The sequence below is a fragment of the Lonchura striata genome, chromosome 3 (genome assembly GCF_046129695.1).
Source record: "Lonchura striata isolate bLonStr1 chromosome 3, bLonStr1.mat, whole genome shotgun sequence".
NCBI lineage: Eukaryota > Metazoa > Chordata > Aves > Passeriformes > Estrildidae > Lonchura > Lonchura striata.
In genome coordinates, this window is record NC_134605.1 from 12,834,504 (window position 1) to 12,857,328 (window position 22,825).

General features: G+C 35.5%; 1 protein-coding gene across 3 annotated transcripts in view; it reads right to left on the reverse strand.

Annotated features, from left to right (window-relative positions):
• Positions 1-22,825, reverse strand: part of SYT14 (synaptotagmin 14) — an 87,299-nt gene that overhangs the window by 61,403 nt on the left and 3,071 nt on the right. For all 3 annotated transcript variants that reach the window (XM_021547607.3, XM_021547605.3, XM_021547604.3), the window contains exons 2-3: positions 14,128-14,175; positions 6-170 (exon numbers count right to left, since the gene is read on the reverse strand). In XM_021547607.3, coding sequence (XP_021403282.1) covers positions 6-170; positions 14,128-14,175 — 213 coding nt within the window. The remainder of the gene's footprint in view (positions 1-5; positions 171-14,127; positions 14,176-22,825) is intronic.

Below are 22,825 nucleotides of genomic sequence, written 5' to 3' on the forward strand. Positions count from 1 at the left end.
CTTACAAAGTTTATCTTGTGAATTCTTTCTTGTAGTGTATCCTGAATCGAGATCTGGGAAACCACTAACATTTTCAATATACATCTTCTTATTAATGTATAGGAAAAGTAGCAGCATGAGAATAATGAACACCCCAACTGCAGACAGGAATCCAATTGCTTCCGGAGATACTAAAAGAAACAGAAAGAAACACATTTTTTAAAACTTTGCAAAGTTGTAATATTATAATAATTAATCATTAATAAATACTTAAAAAGATGCAAATATATATGCCAGATATAATTAAACCCCCACCATTTAATCTGAGTTAACATTTAATCATCTTTTCAAGGAACAGAAAAGTATGTGGCCCTAATCTGAGAGGGACTGACACTGTGAGCAAGAGGTTCTGATGGAGGACTGGACAGTCTCTGCTGAAGAACGGGGAGATTATGTGAAGTTCCCAAAACCAGTGATTTCTGATGGAACACCTGAGACAGCACTGGAAAGGAGCTAAGAGCTCCCCATCTCCTGGAGGTTTGGCTAGCTCTGCTCAGGGCCAACAGCTGCCAAGGAGGGACTGAGCCTTTGCCTTGTCCACCTTATTACGTTCAGCACCTGGTTCCTCTTTCCTCAGGGACCAGCTGGCCCTCTGGCAAGCAGGACACTTAATGAGCAAAAAAGAGCGAGAAAAACCATGTATGGGCACTTGCACATGATCCAAGAAAGAGCTAATAGTGAGTGAAATAGAGACAAAGCACACTTAAAACCAGGTGGGGGAAAAAGCCCAAAGTAGACTGACACGTCTTAGAAAGTATGTAAAATAAAGGATATGTAAATGCTATTAAGCAGATAACTGCAAGGCAGTATTGGGGATCTTTGAAAGGTCTAGAATGTTTGACATGCACCAGCATCTAACAACATCATTTAACATCACTAAACAACCATTTAAGACTAAGATTATTAAGACGTAGGTTTTAGAAATATGAAATCTGCAAATGGATGTGGCAAATTGAAGCAATGGGAAAGAGCACTTAAATGGCATCTTATTTATTTGAAAGGAGAGTGGGCAGGAAAAGGGATATAGAAGGTCAGCAAAAACAAGAATTTAGAAATGTGAGAAATAAGTAATAACTTATAAAGGCAGTTCAGGACCAAGAGAGGGCAGATCTTTTGAAAGGAGTGCAGATGCCCACAGACTATAATGAAGCTGAGCTGCTTCATTAATAAAGGCTGCCAGAACCTCAGAGGGAAGGCCCTTAGGAAACCCAGCAGACTCTCCACAAGCTCTATATCCAAAAACCTTCAAGGAAGAAATTAAAATAGTGACAGGATTGCACATTTACTGTGAAGTAGAGTGGGAGGTTAAAGTGAAGGGTTATAAAACTGCAATTCAATAAATAATATTTGGGTGCAATTTATAGGCAAAAATGTGATAGAACTCAGTAACTACATGCAATTAACAACCATGGAAAGCATTACAAAACTGTGATTTCTAGTAACAGATTAATTAATCTGTTAACTGGTTTATTAGTAGTGTACTGACAATTAAGAAACAATATAGGTTCAGTTATGTCTCAAACCTGCATTCTAAACAGGAAAAGTAACACCTAAGAGCGGATTTTGTGGCCACAACACACAGACAACACATACTTCAAAGCTGAACACAACTGCACTAATCTGGATGAAAACTGGGATTCACATATCCTTTTTCTTCCTCCTGACTTTGCAAGACTCCACACTCAACTCCACAAATCCCATTCCTGATGATTGATTTTTTTTTTCAATTTAATTAAAATTTATGAAGCTTTATCAGATCTACAAATTCTGTTTGCCAAGATCTTGGCACTTCACTTTAGGACTATAATGCTGCATGGTAACATCTTTCACTATTTAAAAAGGAGTGGAAATAAAGAACAGTTGGCAACAGACTCAGCATTCAGAGATGCAATACAAGAGGACAAGACACAGGAGTCCAAAATAACTACAAGAAGAGTTCCAATTGGAGATGAGGCGGGAAAAATACAGAATGAGAGGAGTTTATCACTGGAACAGATTGCCTAGATCAGTTATAGAATCTAACTTCAATGTTATCCCTGCTTTGAGCAGGGGACTGAACTGCAAATTACTTTCCCAGGAGCCTTCCAAATGAAATCATTCTCTGATTCGACATATGCCCTTTGTAAATCTGGGCTCATACATCTATGTAAAAGTACTGACTGAGAAACACATGCAGTTCCACAACCTCCTCACTTCGTTTTGCAGGATGACAGGGAACATTTGTGTCTGTGGTGCTGTTCTTAAATTATTATACAGGTGTCTTTTAAATCTGACAATAAAAGAAAGATCAAAAAAAATGTGCCTTCCACCAGGAAAAAAAATTGGACAGATTTGCTCTTCTGTTTTGAGCTGGACATCCAGACCTATCTAAAACTGGCAATTATTTTTGCTTCACTTCTTACTTCTGACCAGAAGAGATCATGTAACATTTTCTCTAAACTGCCCCTGAAAATTTTCCCATGAAAAGGAATTTGCCAACAACTTCAAATGAGACATCCTGCTGAATCAAGAGGGGTAACAAGGTGAGAATAGTGGATTTCTATTCTGGAACATAGAGGAAAGTAAGCTTATTTTTGTTTTAATTAATATTTTAATTATCATGAACTTTGGCATGTATCAGGCATTCATTTATTATTTTTCAGGTGTCTATTTACCATTTTTCATGAAATCTCCCCACACATGGGAATACTCTGAGATTTGACAAAAGCCTCAGTTCATATATATTAATTTTTTTCCTCAAAGCTTAACAGATGAAATCTCCCCAAGTTCTGCTGGCAGTAGGTATGCCCCTTCCAAGACTGCATATGCATAACTGAGAATATCTGAGGCTATTGAAACAACACCCAGCTTTCTCTGAATTATTGATCCTGACCCAGAAACAGAGAGACTGGGCCCAGAAGAGAAAGTCTCCATTTCCAGTAAGTTCCAGCTATAACATCTATCAAACACAGAGGCAGTGGCAGAAAAGACAGCAAGAGGGGACTGCAATTCACCAGAACACGGGGACCAGCAGAAGTGAAAGAGCACTAGAAGGTGGCACAGGTTAATGATGTTCAGGGAGGAAATCAGTGTGAGAGACGAAGAAGGTTTGACATCAATTTAGGGTACACAGAACAAATCAGAAAGCAAAGAAAAGGCAAAAAGAAGACAGATCAGAAGGCAGATAAAGATCATGGGACTTCTGAATGAGCTATGAAAATGATTGCTTTCTTATTGGAGCAGGCTGTCCTACGCAACTTTACCTGAATTCAATGTCCACACTGCTTTGAGGAGGAGATGTAACTGAATTCCAGTCATGGAATGATTCTCAACAAAGGGCAATGACAGTCTCCTTTTAATAGGACAGAACTGCAGCTTCAGGGAAAAACACTCTCACATATGTCACATTTGATCTTTTCAAACTGTAGGTTTAAATTGCAACTTTTAAATTTTTACTTATATTTTTCAGCAATCATCTGCCTTGATCCATCAAAATACGTGTGTAAGGAACCTAACCTTAAGGAACTGAAAGCTGAATACTTTGGGTTTCTTTTTTTTCCAGTACTTCCTGGATACTAAGTAGTTAAAAAAGACAGTCTGAAAGCCTTATAGTTCTCTATGGAAACACAGTATCTGATGACATTTTTCTGGATGAAAAAAGAAACATTGGCTGATACCTTACAAAAAGAATGAAATTTTAGCTGCAGCAAAACTAATTAATTATTTATGTAATTCAGTGTGAACATAGGACTTGAAAATTATATTTCTGTATCAATTTGCACTCATGTAAAGAGTCTTAGAATACTTGTTCACAGATTAGGTAAATTATCAAACTGAAATCCTGTAAAGTATTACCATTATAAAGCCAGGGAATAAAAAATGTACTTCAATTTTCCAGATGAAATGTGCACAGATTCCCATCTATGAATACAGGTTTTATACATCACATTAATCCTTCAGTTAGTTTCTCACAGCTTAAGTGTCAAGCAGGTATACTTCATAGACAGAAAAAATGTAAAGTTCTTTTTTACATAAAAAATACATCTATGCCACATTCACCACCAGAATAATTTTGATTCAAAACAAATTATAACAAATTCTGAGTTGTCTGGGAATTAATTTTACCATGAAAAGCATTTTAAAAACTCTCAGAGGTTCAGTGGTTTCTTCTACTATCGGACACCAGTAGAAAAGAACTATTTTCTCAAAGTCATACTTTAAATTCAAAGGTCCTACTTCTATAAACTTCATAATCATTTTTGGTTCTTAAGAAAAACACCAATGAAATTCTGAATTTATGTTTGAAATTCATTATAATATAAGGCAGTTTTAGAAATGCTAAAAGAACAAACGTCTTTCTACAAAGTTACCAGGACTAACTGAATTGCTGGCTATGGAAGTGGCATAGAAAGTCAAAGTCATTACAGAAGTATTACCTTAACATCACTTTAATTCCATTTTGTTATCATCACTAGAATTAGAAATATTGGAACACAGAAACTTACCATCTCTTAATCTTAAATATCACATTATCACTTCTTTCTCAAATAATAACTTCTTTGTTATGACATAGTTTTTCATTTCAAAAAGATGTTTCTAAGTCTTCAGAAAATAATGACATCTTCAAATATATACCACCAAAACAACAAAAATCTTCAGACATTTTAAAAAGATGAAACTTTTTTTATATGAAATTTAAAAGCATTTAATATTTTAGTATGTATCTAGCCCCAAACTTTATTTAACATGAAGTCAATTATTTTTGGAGCTTTCACACTCTGCATCATACCACTCACTTAGCTAGTAATGTACAAAGCCACACAGTTATCTTAGTGATATTTCAATTATTCATTTACAAATGCAAAACTATCTCTTCTGTACACCAATTAAGTAACTAGGGTGTATGACCTGAAAAATGCCAATTACCTTTAGGATTCTGGCACAAAAAAACATTTGAAATATAATACATAAGCTTGTTTTTATTTATAACTTGGGTTTGGGGGGTTTTCTTGCAACTTGATCAAAGAAACTTTAGCCTTTTAAATTTTTTAAATATACAGGACCGTTGTTTTGTATTTAGTCCACAAGAAAAATTATTTACTGTTATTCATTTTTTACACCATTACATCTTGACATTCCATGAAAATAGTCTGTGTTGTCCAGCTCAAAATATTTCCATCCAAATGCCATTCACTGCTGCCTGTCACTTCTTTCCAACTTTGCCACTTGCACAAAAAATTAACATAATTTTAGAAAGCTGAGTAGGTTACTGAACAAAACAAGATTTGTGCCTTGATTGCCTTTTCGCCATGCTTGAATTATTTATCTCCAAACAGGATGTATTTATTTCTCACAGACATGTCATAACAGAAAAAACCAAACAAATCCCTCTACACCCGAGTCTGCTCACAAGTGAAATACTTTGGTCTGATTATGCAACAGGAGTAGGGACTGTATTTTCATACATGCCAATTTACATGTAAATTTCTTTTACTAATTATATAGGGTTGTCTCTTCTTTAAAAGCAAGTAACTGAACTTGAAGGCTACCTAAGATTTGATGGTCTTTTGAAACAGCTTTTCTTTAGCAATGGAAACTCAATACACAACATTTCACAGCAATTTGTGAATTCCTACATAATTACTATATTTCTGTTTGCTGGAGTAGTTGAAGAAACAACAAGTGAATAAATTCTAAACAAAATGCTACACCTACAGGGGGTAATAGTTTATCCACTGTTGCCTTAGAATTCTGACTTGAAACATTAAATTCTTGACTACCTGCACTGTTTCAAAAACATGAACTGTTTATGGCAGCATCACTACTAGAATGCTTTCCCAAATAGAAAACAAAAGCAACTGCACCACAAAAATTGACTAGCTGATGTTGCTGCTAAAAATCAGTGATAGACAATGAACTATTTTATTAAATACTTCAAAAGGCAAAATTCCAAACATATATCCTATGATTCCTGTTTTGTTCTTTATTCTATCTCCCATATAAAACAATGGACTATGTAATTCTTTTCTTAAAATGTACTGATTTCTTCAATGTTTTGCCAAAACAAACATCAGGAAGTCTTTCAGCTCAACTTTAAACACACAACTACATCTCATAGATCAATGGCTTTAATTTTTTTGTTACATTTAGGTAACAAAACTGAAGCTTTTCTGTATAAAGACGCAGCCCCCTCCAATTCAAACCTGCATTTTGCCTTTCCTGATGCAGCACAGACTTCTTACCTTGGCCCACTACTGATGGCTACATCTCTCAGCATACTATGATAAATACATTTTATTCTGCCAGTCTTCTGATGTTGCTTCCTCTGAGTTTGGTACTCCTGCATCTTGCACTTTGTTGGACAGCAGTTTACACACTCTCCAGTAAAAATTACAAGCCCCTGAGCTGCCTGTACTTCAACACTTTAAGTATCGACATCCAGGACACAACTCTGAGCAACAGCAATTTCAAATGAACATGAACTTGAAATGACAACTCAATTCAATTTCAAGGCAAAACTGAAAGGAGCACCACATTTCCTAAATAAGAAAATTATAAACAATTCTAGCAACATGAACCTCCCAGAAGTTTTTTAAGACTGACAGAATTAAACAAGGATGAAAGTGATTCTATTTAATGCCCTTTAAATGCACCTTTCAAAGAAATACTGAGAAACATGCAAAATTTATATTATCTGAAGTGAAACATGATGCCACTTTTGGGTTAATTTCAAAAAAAAGGTCACATTAAACAAAAAATAAATGTGTTTGTTTACACAAAAAGTCTGCTAGAATTAGTGTATCATGAAAGGTATCATGACTGATCTAACTCCACTATCACTCCTATTCCAGTGGAAATTTATCAGAAGTAATAACAATGTTTTTAATATTCAGTTTGTGTCACTTCACCCTGGCTGTGGATATTATGCACTGCTACAGAGACAAAGCAGAACTCCTTTTTCTCTTGTTTCCTTAACATTTAATTACAAGGACTACAAACAAGAAAAACACTTTTTAACATCTAGATTCCAGGAATTCTTACACGCAGGAAGAGATTATAGAATGTATTTTCATTAACAAATTCAGTTTATTTTACTTTATTACAATCAATTCAATTACTTGACTAAATAATTACATCCAATAGAGTTCATTTACTTTGTAAAATACAATTCTAGACCACAGAATATCCTGAGTTGGAAGGAACCCACCAGGATCAAAGTCCAATTCTCAGCCCTGCACAGCAGCATCCCAAAGAAGTGCATTGTCCAAACACTCCTTGAGCTCTGCCAGGCTGGTGTGGTGACCACTGCCCTGGGGAGCCTGTGCCAGTGCCCAGCCATCCTCTGGGTGAAGAACCCTTTCCTAATATCCAACCTAAACCTTCCTGACACAGCTCCAGGCCAATCCCTCAGGTCCTGTCACTGGGCACCACAGGGCAGAGATCAGTGCCTGCCCCTCCTCTTCCCCCACCAGGAAGTTGTAACTGCAATGAGATCTCCCCGCAGCCTCCTCCAGGCTGAAGGGACCAAGTCACCTCAGCCACTTCTAACTCACAGTTTATGATAAAAGCAGCTTGCTTCATTACATTAACTAATCACATCCATAACTCCACAAAACTGCTTGTGGCAGCTCTAGTGCTGCCTCTACAGATTGTCTTTTCCAAGATTCTTTCCCCTTTCTTTTAAAATATCATGCTGAAACTGTCTTTTGCTGATAAATTTAATTACAGGAAAAAGAGGACCCTTGGCTCCAAAATATCACTGATCTAAGAAAGAATTTAGGAGTAACTGAAGCCATACTCTGAGATGGAGATTTAAACTTTTGACATAAATCTTTTAATTCCTAAATTCTTATGTGCTGAAAAAGTTGTCAGCCTGCCACCCCTGCTGATTTACTAGTCCCTCAATGCCTTTTCTCTCTTACATGGAATTCATCTCTGATTAAATATTATCTCACAACAGAAATCTCCAAAAAGAAACAGAGAAGGAAGCATCACATTTGCCACTTGGAATAGACACTGATCATAGAATCATCTTGATTACCTCCAAATCCCAATAAATCTGTTGCAATTACATAGCATATTACATGACTATTATCCACGCAGTGGGTAAGAGAACAGCAGTGATTATAATTTTTTATGGTATTCTCAAATAATCCTCTCAAAGCAAAAGTATTAAATACCCACAGGGATCTAGAGACTTGTAGTTTAAAAGTTCATACTCATTACAAAGTAGCTCTCCACTACAAGGAAAGAAAAATAATCTATGTAATAAAAATATTTTAAAACCTCATTTTTCCCTATCAGACACTACAATTAACAACAAAGCATGAGACAATCCATGTAATCCAAAAGTAATTAACCAGGATATACAGCAAAGTACGACACGGTAAAAATTATTATATGAACATGAGAACTTGAGTGAAGAAATGCCAGGGTTTAGATACAGCAAACTTCTTACTCACAAAACTTGCCATGGAAGAAAAGATACTGCTATAGCTGAAATTAGGTGACCCCAGTAGCTGCTGCTTTCCAGAAGACTCCAAACACAGGAAAATACACAAAATAATATTCTGTTTCCTCTGTGGGCTTCAGTAAGCTCAAAGAAAAGTATTTACTCTGTATTGAATTGTCTCTAATCCAAAACATGTACATAGAGATTACTTTTCTAACAGAGTGCAAATTCAGAATATATATTCTGGTGGTGTTAATTTTAACATTATTACTTTTTTTTTTTTAACATGTAGCAATACGTCTAAAGTTTTAAAGTATTGATAAAAAAGTATTAATTACTAATCTATTCATATATTATAAAAATAGGTTTAATTATTTATAGTTTCTAAATGAAGAGTTTTCATTCCTCTTTGTAAAAAGAGAAAGTCCACTTTATTTTGTACTGTCCAAATCTGAACCTCTAAATGAGTATAGAAACAACATATATTTATATTTTACATTAATATGAGGTTATCTAATATACAGAAATTTGCTACCATCTGTTCTCTTGATGAAGAACAAGTAGTTCTACCAATTGGATGACAGCAGCAAGGGGAAAATTATTTTATTTCTTTTCCAGAGGCAGTTACTAAGTATAGACTATCACAAATAGTGTAAGTTAACTTGAGTATCAGATCCAGTTGACTTTCAACTTAATAATGTTTCTACTGTAAAATTAAATTCATGAATAAATGTTACTTTTTTGCCATTTGGAATAACTGCAGTTATCAACTTAACATTCAGACACATGCAAATGCATAAGGATAGTTGACCAGACCATTAAAGAGGAATAGTTCTACTTAAAACATACTTCTGACAAAGCAAAAATTCAGACCTTCTTATCTTTTCAAAATTATTATTACAAGTGACATTTTTCATTGTCAGACAAAGACATTGTCTTTTTGCAACTTCTCTTTTGCATATTAAAGAGAGCACTTCTGTTCCATTCTTAGTCACAAAGTCAGTTTGCTGAATAATTTCCTTTGTTTGCAAGACTGCCACAACAATAAAAAGGAAAGAACATCTTGCAAAAGAAAAAAGGGCTTAAAAATAATTTTGAAACTTCTGTGCAACTCAGCCCTTACTTGGATACTCAATCTACATTTCCATGAATTAAATACAAAACACATTGCTGAGTTAGAAGTTATCACTTTGCACTACTTCAAAAATAAACAAGTGAAATATGTTGGGTGAAAGAAATCTAAAAATAATATGGCCATATATTTTCTCCTCTAATGTCACTTCCATGTCACACAGTGAATACACAGCAGAATATATCAGAATATATTAAAGAGGAGTTTCTTCAGTTATAGCTCAATATCATAAACACTCATCACAAATGTGTCGTGTTTGTACAAAGAGAACCTGAAACAGCCTTAATTAAAATATTACTAAATATAACAACAGCTAATTCCAAGTTAGACTTGCAGTTGCACTATACAGCTAAAAAAGAGATATTGTTCTCAAGTCTAATCTCAAGCTCCCTGAATTCTTTTATGTCCACAGTAAATAACCAAAGGAACAACTTACACAAATATCCTCTCTCAAAAACAGCTGGATACTAGGAAGATATCCAGCAAAACCACAAACTGTTAACTGAGCAGTTTCAGAGAAACTGTCACCTTCTGATGTCAAAAACTAAGCAGATTCTTCTTTCCACAGCCAAGTCTTCAGTTTGTATTGTCAAACACTAAAATGTGTGAACACAAACTTGCATTAAATAATAGACATAAACAAGATGTTAATTGATAATAAAAGCAAGGATATACTTTTCCATTTTTCTAATTTCCAGATTTCCACAATGTGTAAATATAAAACCACACAAACACTTTAACTACTTAAGTATGTTAAACACAGAAGACACCTATTTCAGTGATTCCCTAATAGCTGATCATACATCTTTAAAGTTCTTTTTACAAGCTGGAAAGTGACTTGCTCAGTATTTTGTAGCTATTAGATGTTATATAACAGCCACAAAATACTCCAATTTTCAGGACACAATCTCCCTATATTTATGCATTTAGAAGAAGCCTCTTTAAAAATACATAAGAATTAGTTTTTAAGGCTTTCCAGAAAAGCCTATTAGTCTCCTTACTCCTGATCAGCTCTTTGCAGATTCTTCTCAAAAATGTATGAATCTGCTAAAAGGAAACCAAGTAAAAAAACCTACAAAAGTACTGCAAGCCTTCTTGGGAAGCCTGCAGGGGGACCACCACAGTCTCTCTTGGGCAGCTACAAAATTATAATAACATTAATGCGACACAGGAGGAGGCCTGTGCCAGACAACTGCTACATCTTTGGGTAACAAAGCTGAGTCCTGTATCAATATCATACTGGGATCATATTTACACTAGAACTGACACAAGCTCAGATATTCAATGAACATTATAACTGGTTCTTGCAAACTTCTGAGTCTATCATTTAAACTGATTTAATCTGAGAAATTCAAAACCTAAAAAACAGGAAAATTGAGGTTTCAAGTTATTTTCATTTTTATAGCTGAATAACCTTAGAGCAGACATTTCCTTTTAAAGGCTTAGATTTTGCTTTTACAGCTATGCCTTCAACTACAGCTAAGAAGTTTTCATTATGTTATTTGAGCTAAATGGTGTAGTCACAGCTTTGAAGACCTTTCTGGTCCACATTTCATCATCTGATACTTCAAGGTTCCTATTTTCCTAACAAAAAATGAAAGGGCAGGCAAGAAAAAACACAATTTAGGAATGTGTTACTTTGCTGACTAGAAAGAAAAATTAATCACCAACAATAGGTGTTCTTCAAGTCATATAATCCCCATATAAATTGTAATTACATTCCATCACTTGAAACCGGAAAGTTTTCCCATGTATTATTCATAGAAGACACATGCTTGCTTGCTTGCTTACTTTTCCCTTTTCAGTGCAGGAAAAAACAAGATGGAACATCACTGTTTATCCTATTGGTTGCTTCCCAACAGCCATGTACTTGGAAGCACTGTAAGAAAGATGGGCAGACAAGCAAAGCACAAGTGCACACTGGAAGAACTCCAGTTACTTATTGCAGGCTATTTACTACCAATGTTTCTTTCAGAAGCTCCACACGGGCATTCCAACTCCAGTCACAAAGCAGTCACAGTTACCCACCATCCCCTGGCAGAAATCATGAGAGGCTTTCAGGCAAATAGCAAATAGAGAACCATTTTGTTAAACATCACCAGCTCTCAAAGCCTCAAAGACAGTAGTCGATGAAAATGAGGGAATGGATGAATGCCAGGAGTGCTGGAATGGACTCTCCTGGTGCCACAGTCACACAGACACCAGAGAAAAAGGAGAAGGGCACACTGCAACCTTACCCAGCACCAGACAAGACTGCAGGGCATTACCCATGTGTCAATGTGAACACAATCTGTCCATTCAACTTCTACTGTGAGCTCACAGACCAAAAAATGGCTTAGCTTTCAGGGCACAGCCAAGAGGTGGGAAACTCCATCCTGTATAAGCTTGACATGAGCACTCAGTGACATTAAGGACAAAGCTGGAAGGTCTGATTTGACCAGCTTGAGACTGCTGGCAGCCAGGAACTCTTAGCTTGGAAATGCCTTCCTATTCTGAGGATGTCAGTAGAGATCTTGAGTCTGCAATGTCATCCTGGCAAGCAAGCAGAGCTGGACAACTGGCAAAGAAAGTAATCCTTAGGAGCCTGGCCTTGGTCAGACAATAAAAGTATCTTGAATGTGTATGAGAAGATGTAAAGTCTTAGACAAAGTAACCAAAACGCCATGTGACTGGAAGATTTGCAGTGCAATGGCAAGTACCTTCTGCTTTAAAGGTCGAGTAGGAAGCGAAGACAAACAAGAATGCACCAAATCCATGCACCACAAAGACAAATTTGTCAGTAACACAGGGACACACAAGGTTAGAATATACACGGAGACTCATGTGAACTAAAGAAGAACCCAACATAATGCAAGTATAAATGGCACTAAGAGGATATTTCTCTTTTAATCACACTTACCCCTAGGTTAATTTATAACCATCAATGGTAAAACACAAATTCCATGCTATTTTTATTTAATTTATTGCTACAATGGGCTAACAGAGCTTAGAATTCAATGCCCAAATATAACACAGAATCTTAAGAAAACAAACACATCTTTTCAATTTCACTTCCCAGCAATTAACATTAAAAACATACAGCACTGTCTCCAAGAACACAGAAGATTTGTTTTTCTTAAAATCAGTACAGCATCCTAAAATAAATAAGGATTAGCAAGATTAACAGATCTTGAAAGTTTATCAGAAGGCTTTCTGAAACTCCAGTGAATTTCCCTATTCAGAAAAATAAACGAGCTATTACAGAAGGAATACAGAGCACTGTGTATACCACCTTATCTGTCAATGGAAAAAGAGAGACAGCAATAAAAAGAAAAAATTCACCTCCCCTCCAAAATGAGAAAAAACTTTATAAAAGCAAGATCTAAATGAGTCACAGTTTAGAGAAGCAGAGAAATGTTCTTAATTACAGTACTGTAACACATACACACTCAAAAATTCTTTCAATAGATATTTGGAAAAGATTATTTATGACCATAAAGGTATTTTGACCTTAACTAGACTTAATTCTGAGGTTAGGCATTGTTAAATGAATGTTTCAATAAATTCAAACAATTTTACCAAAATGTCTCAGCGAATGCAATGGAAACTAAGAGGACAAACAGAATTTCTTCCCACAGAGTATAATGTGGTTTAACAATACTATAGAGGCAGTCTAACACTAAGTTGTTGTCAAAAGAGTCTTGCAGCCTTACTCCTCTCCCACCACGTTTTCTTACTCCTTCCTTTTGAAAGCACTGAGACTCTTCTGACCTGAGACTCAATTCAAGGATCTAATCCTTGAAGAAACCTTTTTTTGTGTTTTGGATTAGCTTTCAGATGAGAAGACAGAAATTCAACAGCAATGCTGCAGGAAGGAGCATAGAGCTGCCAAAAGGGACAGAAAACAGAACTGTATCTAGCCTTTACATCAGCTGAGCTGTGTTGTTGAGCTCCAACTTCAGTCACTGCAGCTCAGCTTTAAGCTGTAAGAGCTCTCCCTGGAGCACAGCTCTGCTCTGTGCTCTGTCAGTTGCTGGTCTCACTATTTCTGCAACAGTTTGCAAAAAAGTTTGAGTCATTAGGATCTCACCTGAAATCAGAGGCAGACATTGACAGTTTGTTACATCAGTTTTTCAAAACATCCTCACAACTTTCTATTACTGAAAATCATATAATCTTGCAAATTATATAATCATATAGTCCTGCAAATGAAAATCATATAATCCTGCAAATCATATAATTCTACAAATATCTGGATAAAGGAAAAATCAAAGTTTTCATGGTTACCCATCACAGCTAAACATTCACAAATTCCATGTAACTCAGTAAATTTTGGAAGAGCACATTTTTCCCTCTTGTGAAAAAGCAAATTTTATTTTATAAATCCACTATTTTTTCCTATTGACACTGTCAGCATCAAAATATTCTGCAACACAAAAATGCAGCACTAAGATCCACAAAACGTCAGACCACAACACTGGGCAGCAGATTTCTCATCAGGAATATTCACAAGCTAAGGAGTTCATTTTCACAAATCATTGCTTACCTTTTCTGATGCAGATCAGTTCATGTACACCACAAGTTCGTTCTCCACCTGTGTAGAAATACACCATTAGAAAACAACAAATAAAATGCATTTAGTTTCTTAATAAGGCTTATAAACAGTGAAAAAGAAGTTCCAAAACTCTGTCAATGAATAAATCATTTGGAAAAAAAACAATATATGTACCTTTGGCTTAATATCGCTAAAGATGGAACAGTTCAAAAAGCTTTACACTGAATTTATACAGATAAAATTACAAAAGGAAGCACCTTATCTGAAGCCACACTAATGGTTCCCAAGTATAAAGATAATCTCCTGTTTGGTGAGAACTAATCTACAGAAGAATTGCGAAATATCAAAAATATTTCCAATATAATAGAATGTCAAAATAACATTATGATTACCTTCCACAGTAAAAACAAACAAACCTAAAAAACTAACCCTATTAACAAATACTTGATGTGCCCAGAATTTCTCCTTTAGATATTTTTAAATTAAAAAAAATCAGCTGCATAGACCCTGAGATATGTATTTCAGAATAATAAAATCGTTGCTAGAAATACTATGGGGATTTTTTACCTTTTAATAAAGACCATTTTAATTAGAATTACAATTTGTAAACAAAACACCAACACATAATATCTAAACTAAAAATATTTTGGAGTGATATGCCCCATGATCAAACCTTAAAATTCTAAACTACATGAAGCTATGGCTTCTCTTAAGTACACCTTAACCCACTCAGCCTTTTTCTACTGACAAGAAAAGAGTGCATAGACAAGAATACAGAACTGAGGGGAACTGCCTGAGTTTTCATACCCAGTTCTCTGCAATCTCATGAAAATACAAAACCTCACAAAACACCTGTTTCATATCCATTAATCACTCCTTGGCTCCAGACACTTCAAAATGCACTAAAACAAAGTTTTAGTAGGTAACAAAATTCTGCCCATCTCACAAATATGGAAATACATTATAAAGGACTTATTGCTCTCCTCCATTCCATAATAAATTAATTATGATATAAAATACAGCATGTAATGATATCAACCAATACTTCAAAGTCTTAATTGGTAACATTAACAGATGGTATTGAAAACCTTTAAGAAAATACCTGTATTTCTATTTACATTTACACTTTAAAGAAATAACTGTAGGAAATCCATATATTGGAGTGAGAAGGGATAAAAGGGATCAAATAAATGGAATAAAATATAACTCTTCTAAAATAAAATTAAATGTCTGTAAAAGTAAAAAGAATGCTCATTTTATGTCAACATACTCAGAAATATGAAATACAAGCTTCATATATACTCTTGAATGGTAAATTAAGTATCAGTGAGTCTGAGGATCCCAGGAGTTTTGTAGAGTCATCGCCCTTACAAAATCCAGTTGCAACAGCAATATAATCCCCTCTTTTCAGTGCATTCTAGAGGCTAGGCAACATCATTTTCATTCAGAAAGGATTTTGAAAGAAAAGCATAAGAAAAACTAAATTAAAAATATAATCCGCTTTTATAGTAACAGTATTTTATAATTACAACAAACAAACAAAACCCAAAACCGGACAGAGAGAGGAGATTACAATCTTATTTAAAGTCATTGCAATCATCAAACCAGAAGAGTGACTGAAAGTGTTCTCCCTAGAATTTCTCCCCTGTTAAATTCAGCAGTGAAGAAAAAATAAAAATTATGGCAAAAAATAAAAGGATTTTTCATTACACAGATGCCAGGCAGTTAAATATAAGGATTCACCTAAAACTCACTGAGGAAAAAGAGCACCAAGAGATTTTAATTATATTCAATGCTCTCCCTGAAATCAACCTGTTTGAAATTGTATCACAAAATACTAATTCTAGATTTGGATTCTGCACTGCTACCTATTGTTTTATGAAGCAAGAAATCTTTACTCAAACATTTAACTTCTAATATAAAATGGTGTTCCACCTTTACATTAATCAACATGCTTTTTATTGATCACAAGGTTACAAAATAAATTTATATCATTTAATAGGAATACATTCAGGATTTTATTCCTTTTCATTTTCCTAGAAAATGCTAGAATGTTATTTCTTTTTTAATAGGTGATTCATTTATTACTTTTTTTCGAACTGCTTTTGGATGGAAATCAACTGTTAAATAAAAATAAATCAAATTATATAAAAGGTAAAGGAAGTATCTTTATATTTTAAATTAACATATTAAATACATGAAATTTTATCTTCAATTGACTTGGACTGATTCTTTTTTTTCCCCTGTGGTCCTCAAAACTGTGGAACTAATATATAATTCACACCTTGCTTTTATTCATGGATTAACAAATAAACCCAAGTATTTCCATCTTTACAACTCCCAAGAATTCTCTCAGCTTTTAATAAACTATTTACTGAAAGAAACCAAACTGAAAATATGGAAACATTTTGCATGACAGCAAGATGCCAACCATTAATTTAGCATTTCAGTCTGAAAATAGTGGGTTTGTGTTGGTTAGTCCACAAATCCCAAAGGTTCAGTGGCATGACACACTTAAATTTTATTCTTTAAATATTATTTTTAGGTAATTTATCATAGTATAGTGTTAGTTCAACATAATGTTATAGTTAATTAAAATTTATGCTTGATTTAAACACAAATTATTATTAGTTCAATTCCATCCTGACTAGGAATATAATCTCCTATTTAAGATTATTAAGGTTTTGAGTGAGTTTGCATATAAAAAAACATAATACTCTGTCCAAAATGTAATCTGAGAAGATAAACAAACCCAGTTGGGTACACAGAGCTTTCATAATGTCAGACAATGGAAGTAAAATGAAAAATAATGAAAGATCAAATAATTTTAGAACTGCACATTCAACAAAACATTTTCATTTTCTTGAGCAAGAACCACCTAAAAATCTAAATCATTCATTTAACACAAAAAGAATGGCCAGATGTTTTCCAGAGGCAGCTGAGACACCTAATGAAGTTTAATTTTCTCAATAAAAGACAAAGGTTTTGTAAACCAAGTCTCTATTTGCTAAGATGATTATGGCAGCAACAAGATGAAAATATGTAGATCAAAGTTTTATGTTAACTGAAAATTGTATGTCTTTCTAAGCTAGCACAATTCAAAATTCAAAGTTCTACTATGCTCAGAGTTTAGCTGGAATTTCACCACTAGATACTGATAATTGTCAAGAAAATTTAGGACAAGCATTACCATAGAGTGATATATGTTGGGAATGAATGGGAATGTGGCATTCTCAAAGACTTCAGACCCAGACCGGTATTAGAGAAAGCTCCTCTGAGCCTCAACATTCTGCAATGACCACAATTCCAAGACCTCTGGGGTACCAGTGGTTTTCAGGGGGAAGGTGTCACCCCTGCCACTGCGAGCTCTTCTCCCTTACAGCCAGCCAGGACTCCCCTTGACGTAGCTCACACCCACTGCCCACACGCTTTCACTGGGCAGCTTAAGAACCCATGTCCATCTCTCAGACCCCCTTGCACAATGGAAGGCTGCAAGAGTGCCTGTCACATTCCCCAGACTACACAAATGTATTTCCTAAGCCTCTCCTCATGTGGCAGGTATTAGCACAGCTGGATACAGGCCACACACACGTGGCTGGTCCATGCTCAGCTCGCTGCTCACCAGGATGCTCAGGGTCTTTTGCTCAGAGGTGCTCCCAGCCAGCCTGCCTGCAGCTGGTAGTGCAGGGCTTGGACTTCACCTGTCCTTGTGGAAGTTTCTGAGGATCCTTCAGCCCACTCTGAGCTTGCTGAGAGCTTGCCAGTCCTGCCCTCCAGCTTATTAACTACTCCTTCCCTAGCATCATCCATAAACTCAGCCAGGTACATTCCATCCCACCAACAAACACAGTACACAGCCCCAGTTCCAGCACCAAAACTGTGATGCAACTTAGGCTGCTGCATATAAAATTCATTATTCTTCAGAAAAAAAATCCATATTCTAGCTGCAGCAGAACATTACACTGTATCACAAAAGCCTTTTGTCAGCAGGTGTAATTTTTCGGATGCACTTTTTACATGATACATTACTTTCCTGCTGAGAATTGTTTTTTAATTAGCATTTTCATAAGTTTGGATCACATTCAACAAACGTTTACTTAACATTTTATTCAACAATAGACAACTATTTTTCCCTTGGCAAACCCACGACATTCCAGCACAGAACGAAAACACTGAGCAGGTTGAGTAGTAGGAACAGGGTGCTACAGTGTAGAAACATAAAACAGGATGCAAGTGATAAAGCCCAACACAACGTTAATGTTACCATGTCTAAGCATGTGGAACCACCAAAGCGACCCAGGAAAACCATTCTTATGTTAAGAGTTTCATACAACATGCTACAAATTTATTAAAAAAGAAAGCTATAATGAAAGACTTCTGAGTTCCATATATCAACAAATCTACTTGAAAAACTGCCTCATGCCATGAACTGAACGCTGGACTTGGATAAACGGACACCAACTGTAATGGAAAATAAACAAAGCTGAAGACTTTTGCACAAGAGCAACCCTACAGCTGCCATCAGTGTTTTTCCTGAAAAGGCTACATACAATAAGAGCCCATCCTGACTTATGGTGTAAAATCACCTCTGCATCCCTTTAGCATCCTTTTTCACAAGTTTAGTCGACAAATAATACTGCATACATAAAAATATAGAAGTTTAAAGCTGAGTGCTAAGAACTAGTCAAAAAGCAAACTAGAAAGCAAACCACATCTGAATTTATAAGGAGAGACACAGCAAAGTAAAAAAAAAAAAAAAAATTGCTATTATATATACTTATTTATATGTTTACATTGTTTACATTTTGTGCAGTTTTGGTCTTCTCTTGGTCCCACAGCCTCAAAGAATAAAATAGAACAACAGCAGACACAGAGAAAACCCCCAAAAAAAGTCAATTAAAATAGTTTAAAAACAAATGGTTTCCATATGAGGAGTGACTTAATAGACCAAGACTCTTGGACCTGAAAAAAACCCACAACAGATGGTGGATATAAACAGGTGAATATAGAACAATTATCCACTGTCTAACCCACTAATAAGATAAATAACTATCAGACTATATTAGCAGCAGACATGTTCAAGATCAGAAGAGTAAAACTCAGAAATCTATGTTCTGATTTTATGATACAAACTCCTGCTGTAAAGACTATCTTCTTTGCTGGCACCATTTAAAAAGATCCCTTAGCCTAAGGATAGGTTATCTACCTGTCCTAAGAATATTTTGGGTTTTTTATCCAACTATAAAAGTAATGGCAAACATCAAAAAATTTTCTTCATGGGGAATTCTTTTTAAATTATATTTGTAATCAACAGAACCAATGACACTGACCAATGAATTAGCAATCAGTGACAATTGATCAAGAACAGCATAGCCATTTCTGTTTCTCAAAAACAAATTTTGCATCCAATCCTACCCACACTGAAATAAATGGAAGCATTTATATGGACTGAAAGCAGCTAAAAAGAGATGGATTTTCCTAAGCTAAGTCATAGAGAGGTTATTTGGGACAGTCTCCTCTCATCATGAAAATAGTATTATTATCTCTGCTTCCTTTCTATCCAAAATGACCACAAACATCTCTTTCCCTACTCTTCTGACAACTGAAATATATTTAGCACTAAAAAAATATTAGTAAGTTCTTTATTTCACTTTGTTCTCAGTCAAGTATTTCTTCAGGTAAATCTTACTGGTGGAAATGAAGAATTACAGTAAATAAAACTAGCAATAGGAACATACGGTATAAATGGTTCAAATCTGACCTAAAACCTATAATTTTTTTTTTTTACTAAAAATAGAAAGAAAACCAGAAAACAACTTCACTGAAAATGACAAAAAGATCAAACATACATTGACAAGCAATGTACAATGCTATTGAATGTTCAAGAAATAGAAAAGATGTCAGCAACAAAAGCTGAAAACAAAAAAAAAAGATGAAAATTTAGTATGACTTTTAGCAAATTACTAACATTTTTAATTAACACTACTAATCACTACTCTAGAGCAAAGTTTCACAGGAGAAAGTAAACTGAGAAACATTTCTTCTTTTAGAATGACTCTATGATCTATGGAGAAAAATATATTCAAAGAAATTGTTTCAAATATTTCAGACAACGCATTAAGTTTGTGATACAAAAGTAAATTAAGAAGAGTTTTTATTGAAAGAAGAAAGAAAAGAAGTGTTTTTATTGCAAAATATTCCACTTAGTAGGAAAACTGCTTATTTTAGCCTACAGAACAAAACTACCCATGTGTCAGTCATACTAAATTTACCCCTTTTCATATCAAAGATTATTCTCCTCTGCAGAATGGGACCTATTAGTTCAAAAAATCAACACTCACTTGCTGTCTTAGGATGAACTTTCAAAATCCTCCCAAAATTTCCCCGTCTTATTCTACAAGCAGATTTACACAGAAATCAGGAAAGAGCTCCCATCTCTACAAGCGAAATGCACAAAAATTAGGAGGTTCAGTGATTAATTGCTAACTTGAAATCCACTCCAACCTTTACATGCAACACGGACCCTTGGCCTGATGCAGTTCAAAAGCTGACAGTGTACAGGAAAAAGTTTGAGAATATCAGCTGTGAATCCCTTCCATCAGTCACTACAAAGGCTGGAAGAGGTATAACTGAATTAGGCTGAAGAGAAAATAAGACCTAGTAGTTAAAACAGTTGAAAGTTCCCTGGAAGACAGCAAAACTCTTTCCTTTCTAAGAGGTTCCCTGTATTTGGATGGCAACATAGGCAAACATTTTTAATCAGGTGGTCACTCTGTGTTTACTTTCCTGCATGCCCATCTTGAAAGCCAAGAATTTCAATTTGCAGAAGTGCTAGGCATTAAAAATTAAGATAATTCCAGAAAAATTTCACTCTGAACACATCAACTGTTCTCATATTAAGTATGATAGCTTCATCTCAGCCCACGAGGAACTTGTCAAAAAGAAGTCTGTAAAACATTAGAGATTAGGTGGGGTTTTTTAAAAACGGTTGCCCCCTTTGTTATCTAAAAGATAAGAGACCTGCCAGCTTACTTTATTTCAATAGATACAATATACAGAGATGATGGTGTAAGACAATCTAACCAGAAAACTGGTGATTTTGCCTGTGGCACAAGGTGTCACTGTCATCAGCAAATAATGCAGGCAATCATCCTTACAATGGCAGTACCAGGCAACACTCACTGAATAGTTTCCACCACAGTCACTGGATAAGCATAAGGCAGCATTAAACAAATTCTGTGTGGCTGATCCAATATGATACCTTGACATGTGATCCACCACACAGTTGACAAAAAGTGGGCCTAAGCATAAAATATGTATTCTTATATCTAGGCTTCATTAGATACTGATGATGCTGCTCAGCCCCTGGCCTGGCCACACCAACTTGGATTCAGATCAACACTACTGTCATTTCAGGTCAGCACTAACCTGAGGATCTCCATGTCACCTTACACCCTTCTAGTGCACCCTGCAGTGACACCTGCACAGCCCAGGAAGTCAAGATAAAACTGTTCCCCAGGCCAGATTCAACCTACAAGCTACACATGATACTCCTACTTAAGCTCTGTAAGCAGCTCATTGCTCTGTTGTTTCCTTTTCGAGATTCTGGAAATTTGCAACTAGGCATAGTTTTCATGTGACCTATATGAAGCAGTATTCTAAATACTCTCTTTTTGTATCCATAAACAAAACGTAGGTTCATTCCATAATTTGTTTCCCAAGGAAATGAGTGTTATATAATTAAACAGTTCACTTCCTGCCTCATCCTTGTATTGTTTACAAATTCTCTGGCTAATTCAAGACAAAAGAGTCAGAAAGTTTAAGAATCTAGTGTAATGTTTCATAAAAATCAGCAGCTAAATACAACACAAAAACAAGCCCCATGGAACACAAGGACAGCCCACCAGCTAATAAACCCCTGCACAGCACAAACAGGTGCAGCTGTCTGCTCCAAACCAAGCAGTTGGAGGGTGGGGGAAAAAGAAGGAGATAGTATTCTCAGAAGCCTCAGAGAGATCAGGACACTTCACAGACACCCAGGAACAAAATTATCAAAAAGGTACATACATTAGTCTCATTACTCCATCAGTAACTTACTAGAAGACAACACCAACACCAATTGTAATTCTTTCTCCTCTACTAGATTCCTTTTATCTGTACAGCTCATTATTGTCTTCAATGCTACTTCTCATTTGTTAGCACTAAACTCCTTACATTGGAAACCATATGAAAGTGCTTAAAATCAAAAAGATTTAGCTCAGTCTGAGAAGATTAATCTATAGATTTCTTCCCCTCCTTGAGAAACATAAGCTTATATAGCCTGCGCTAGATTACAGCATGTTCAAGTGTGGCCCAAAAATCTGGTAAAAGTAGATTCATGAGGATATACAAGACTAACAATTCTGCCTTAGGTTATAAAACATTCCACCTGTGACCTCTAACAGTTCTTTGCCTCCCACTCTCCATGCAATGCAATGTGGTTTCCATTGCTGGTTCCTCACCTAGACCTCAATTCAATAGACTTCTCTTGAGGCAGGCACCAAAGCTTTGCTACTGCTCAAAAGAGGAGAAGCAGCATAGAGCAATCAAGTTAATGCTGCCATGAGGAACATTACCACAGTGCTGCTGAAGGATTCTCAGAAGTTATTCCTCAATTTCTTCCCCACTCCAAGAAAACTGCCACAAGACA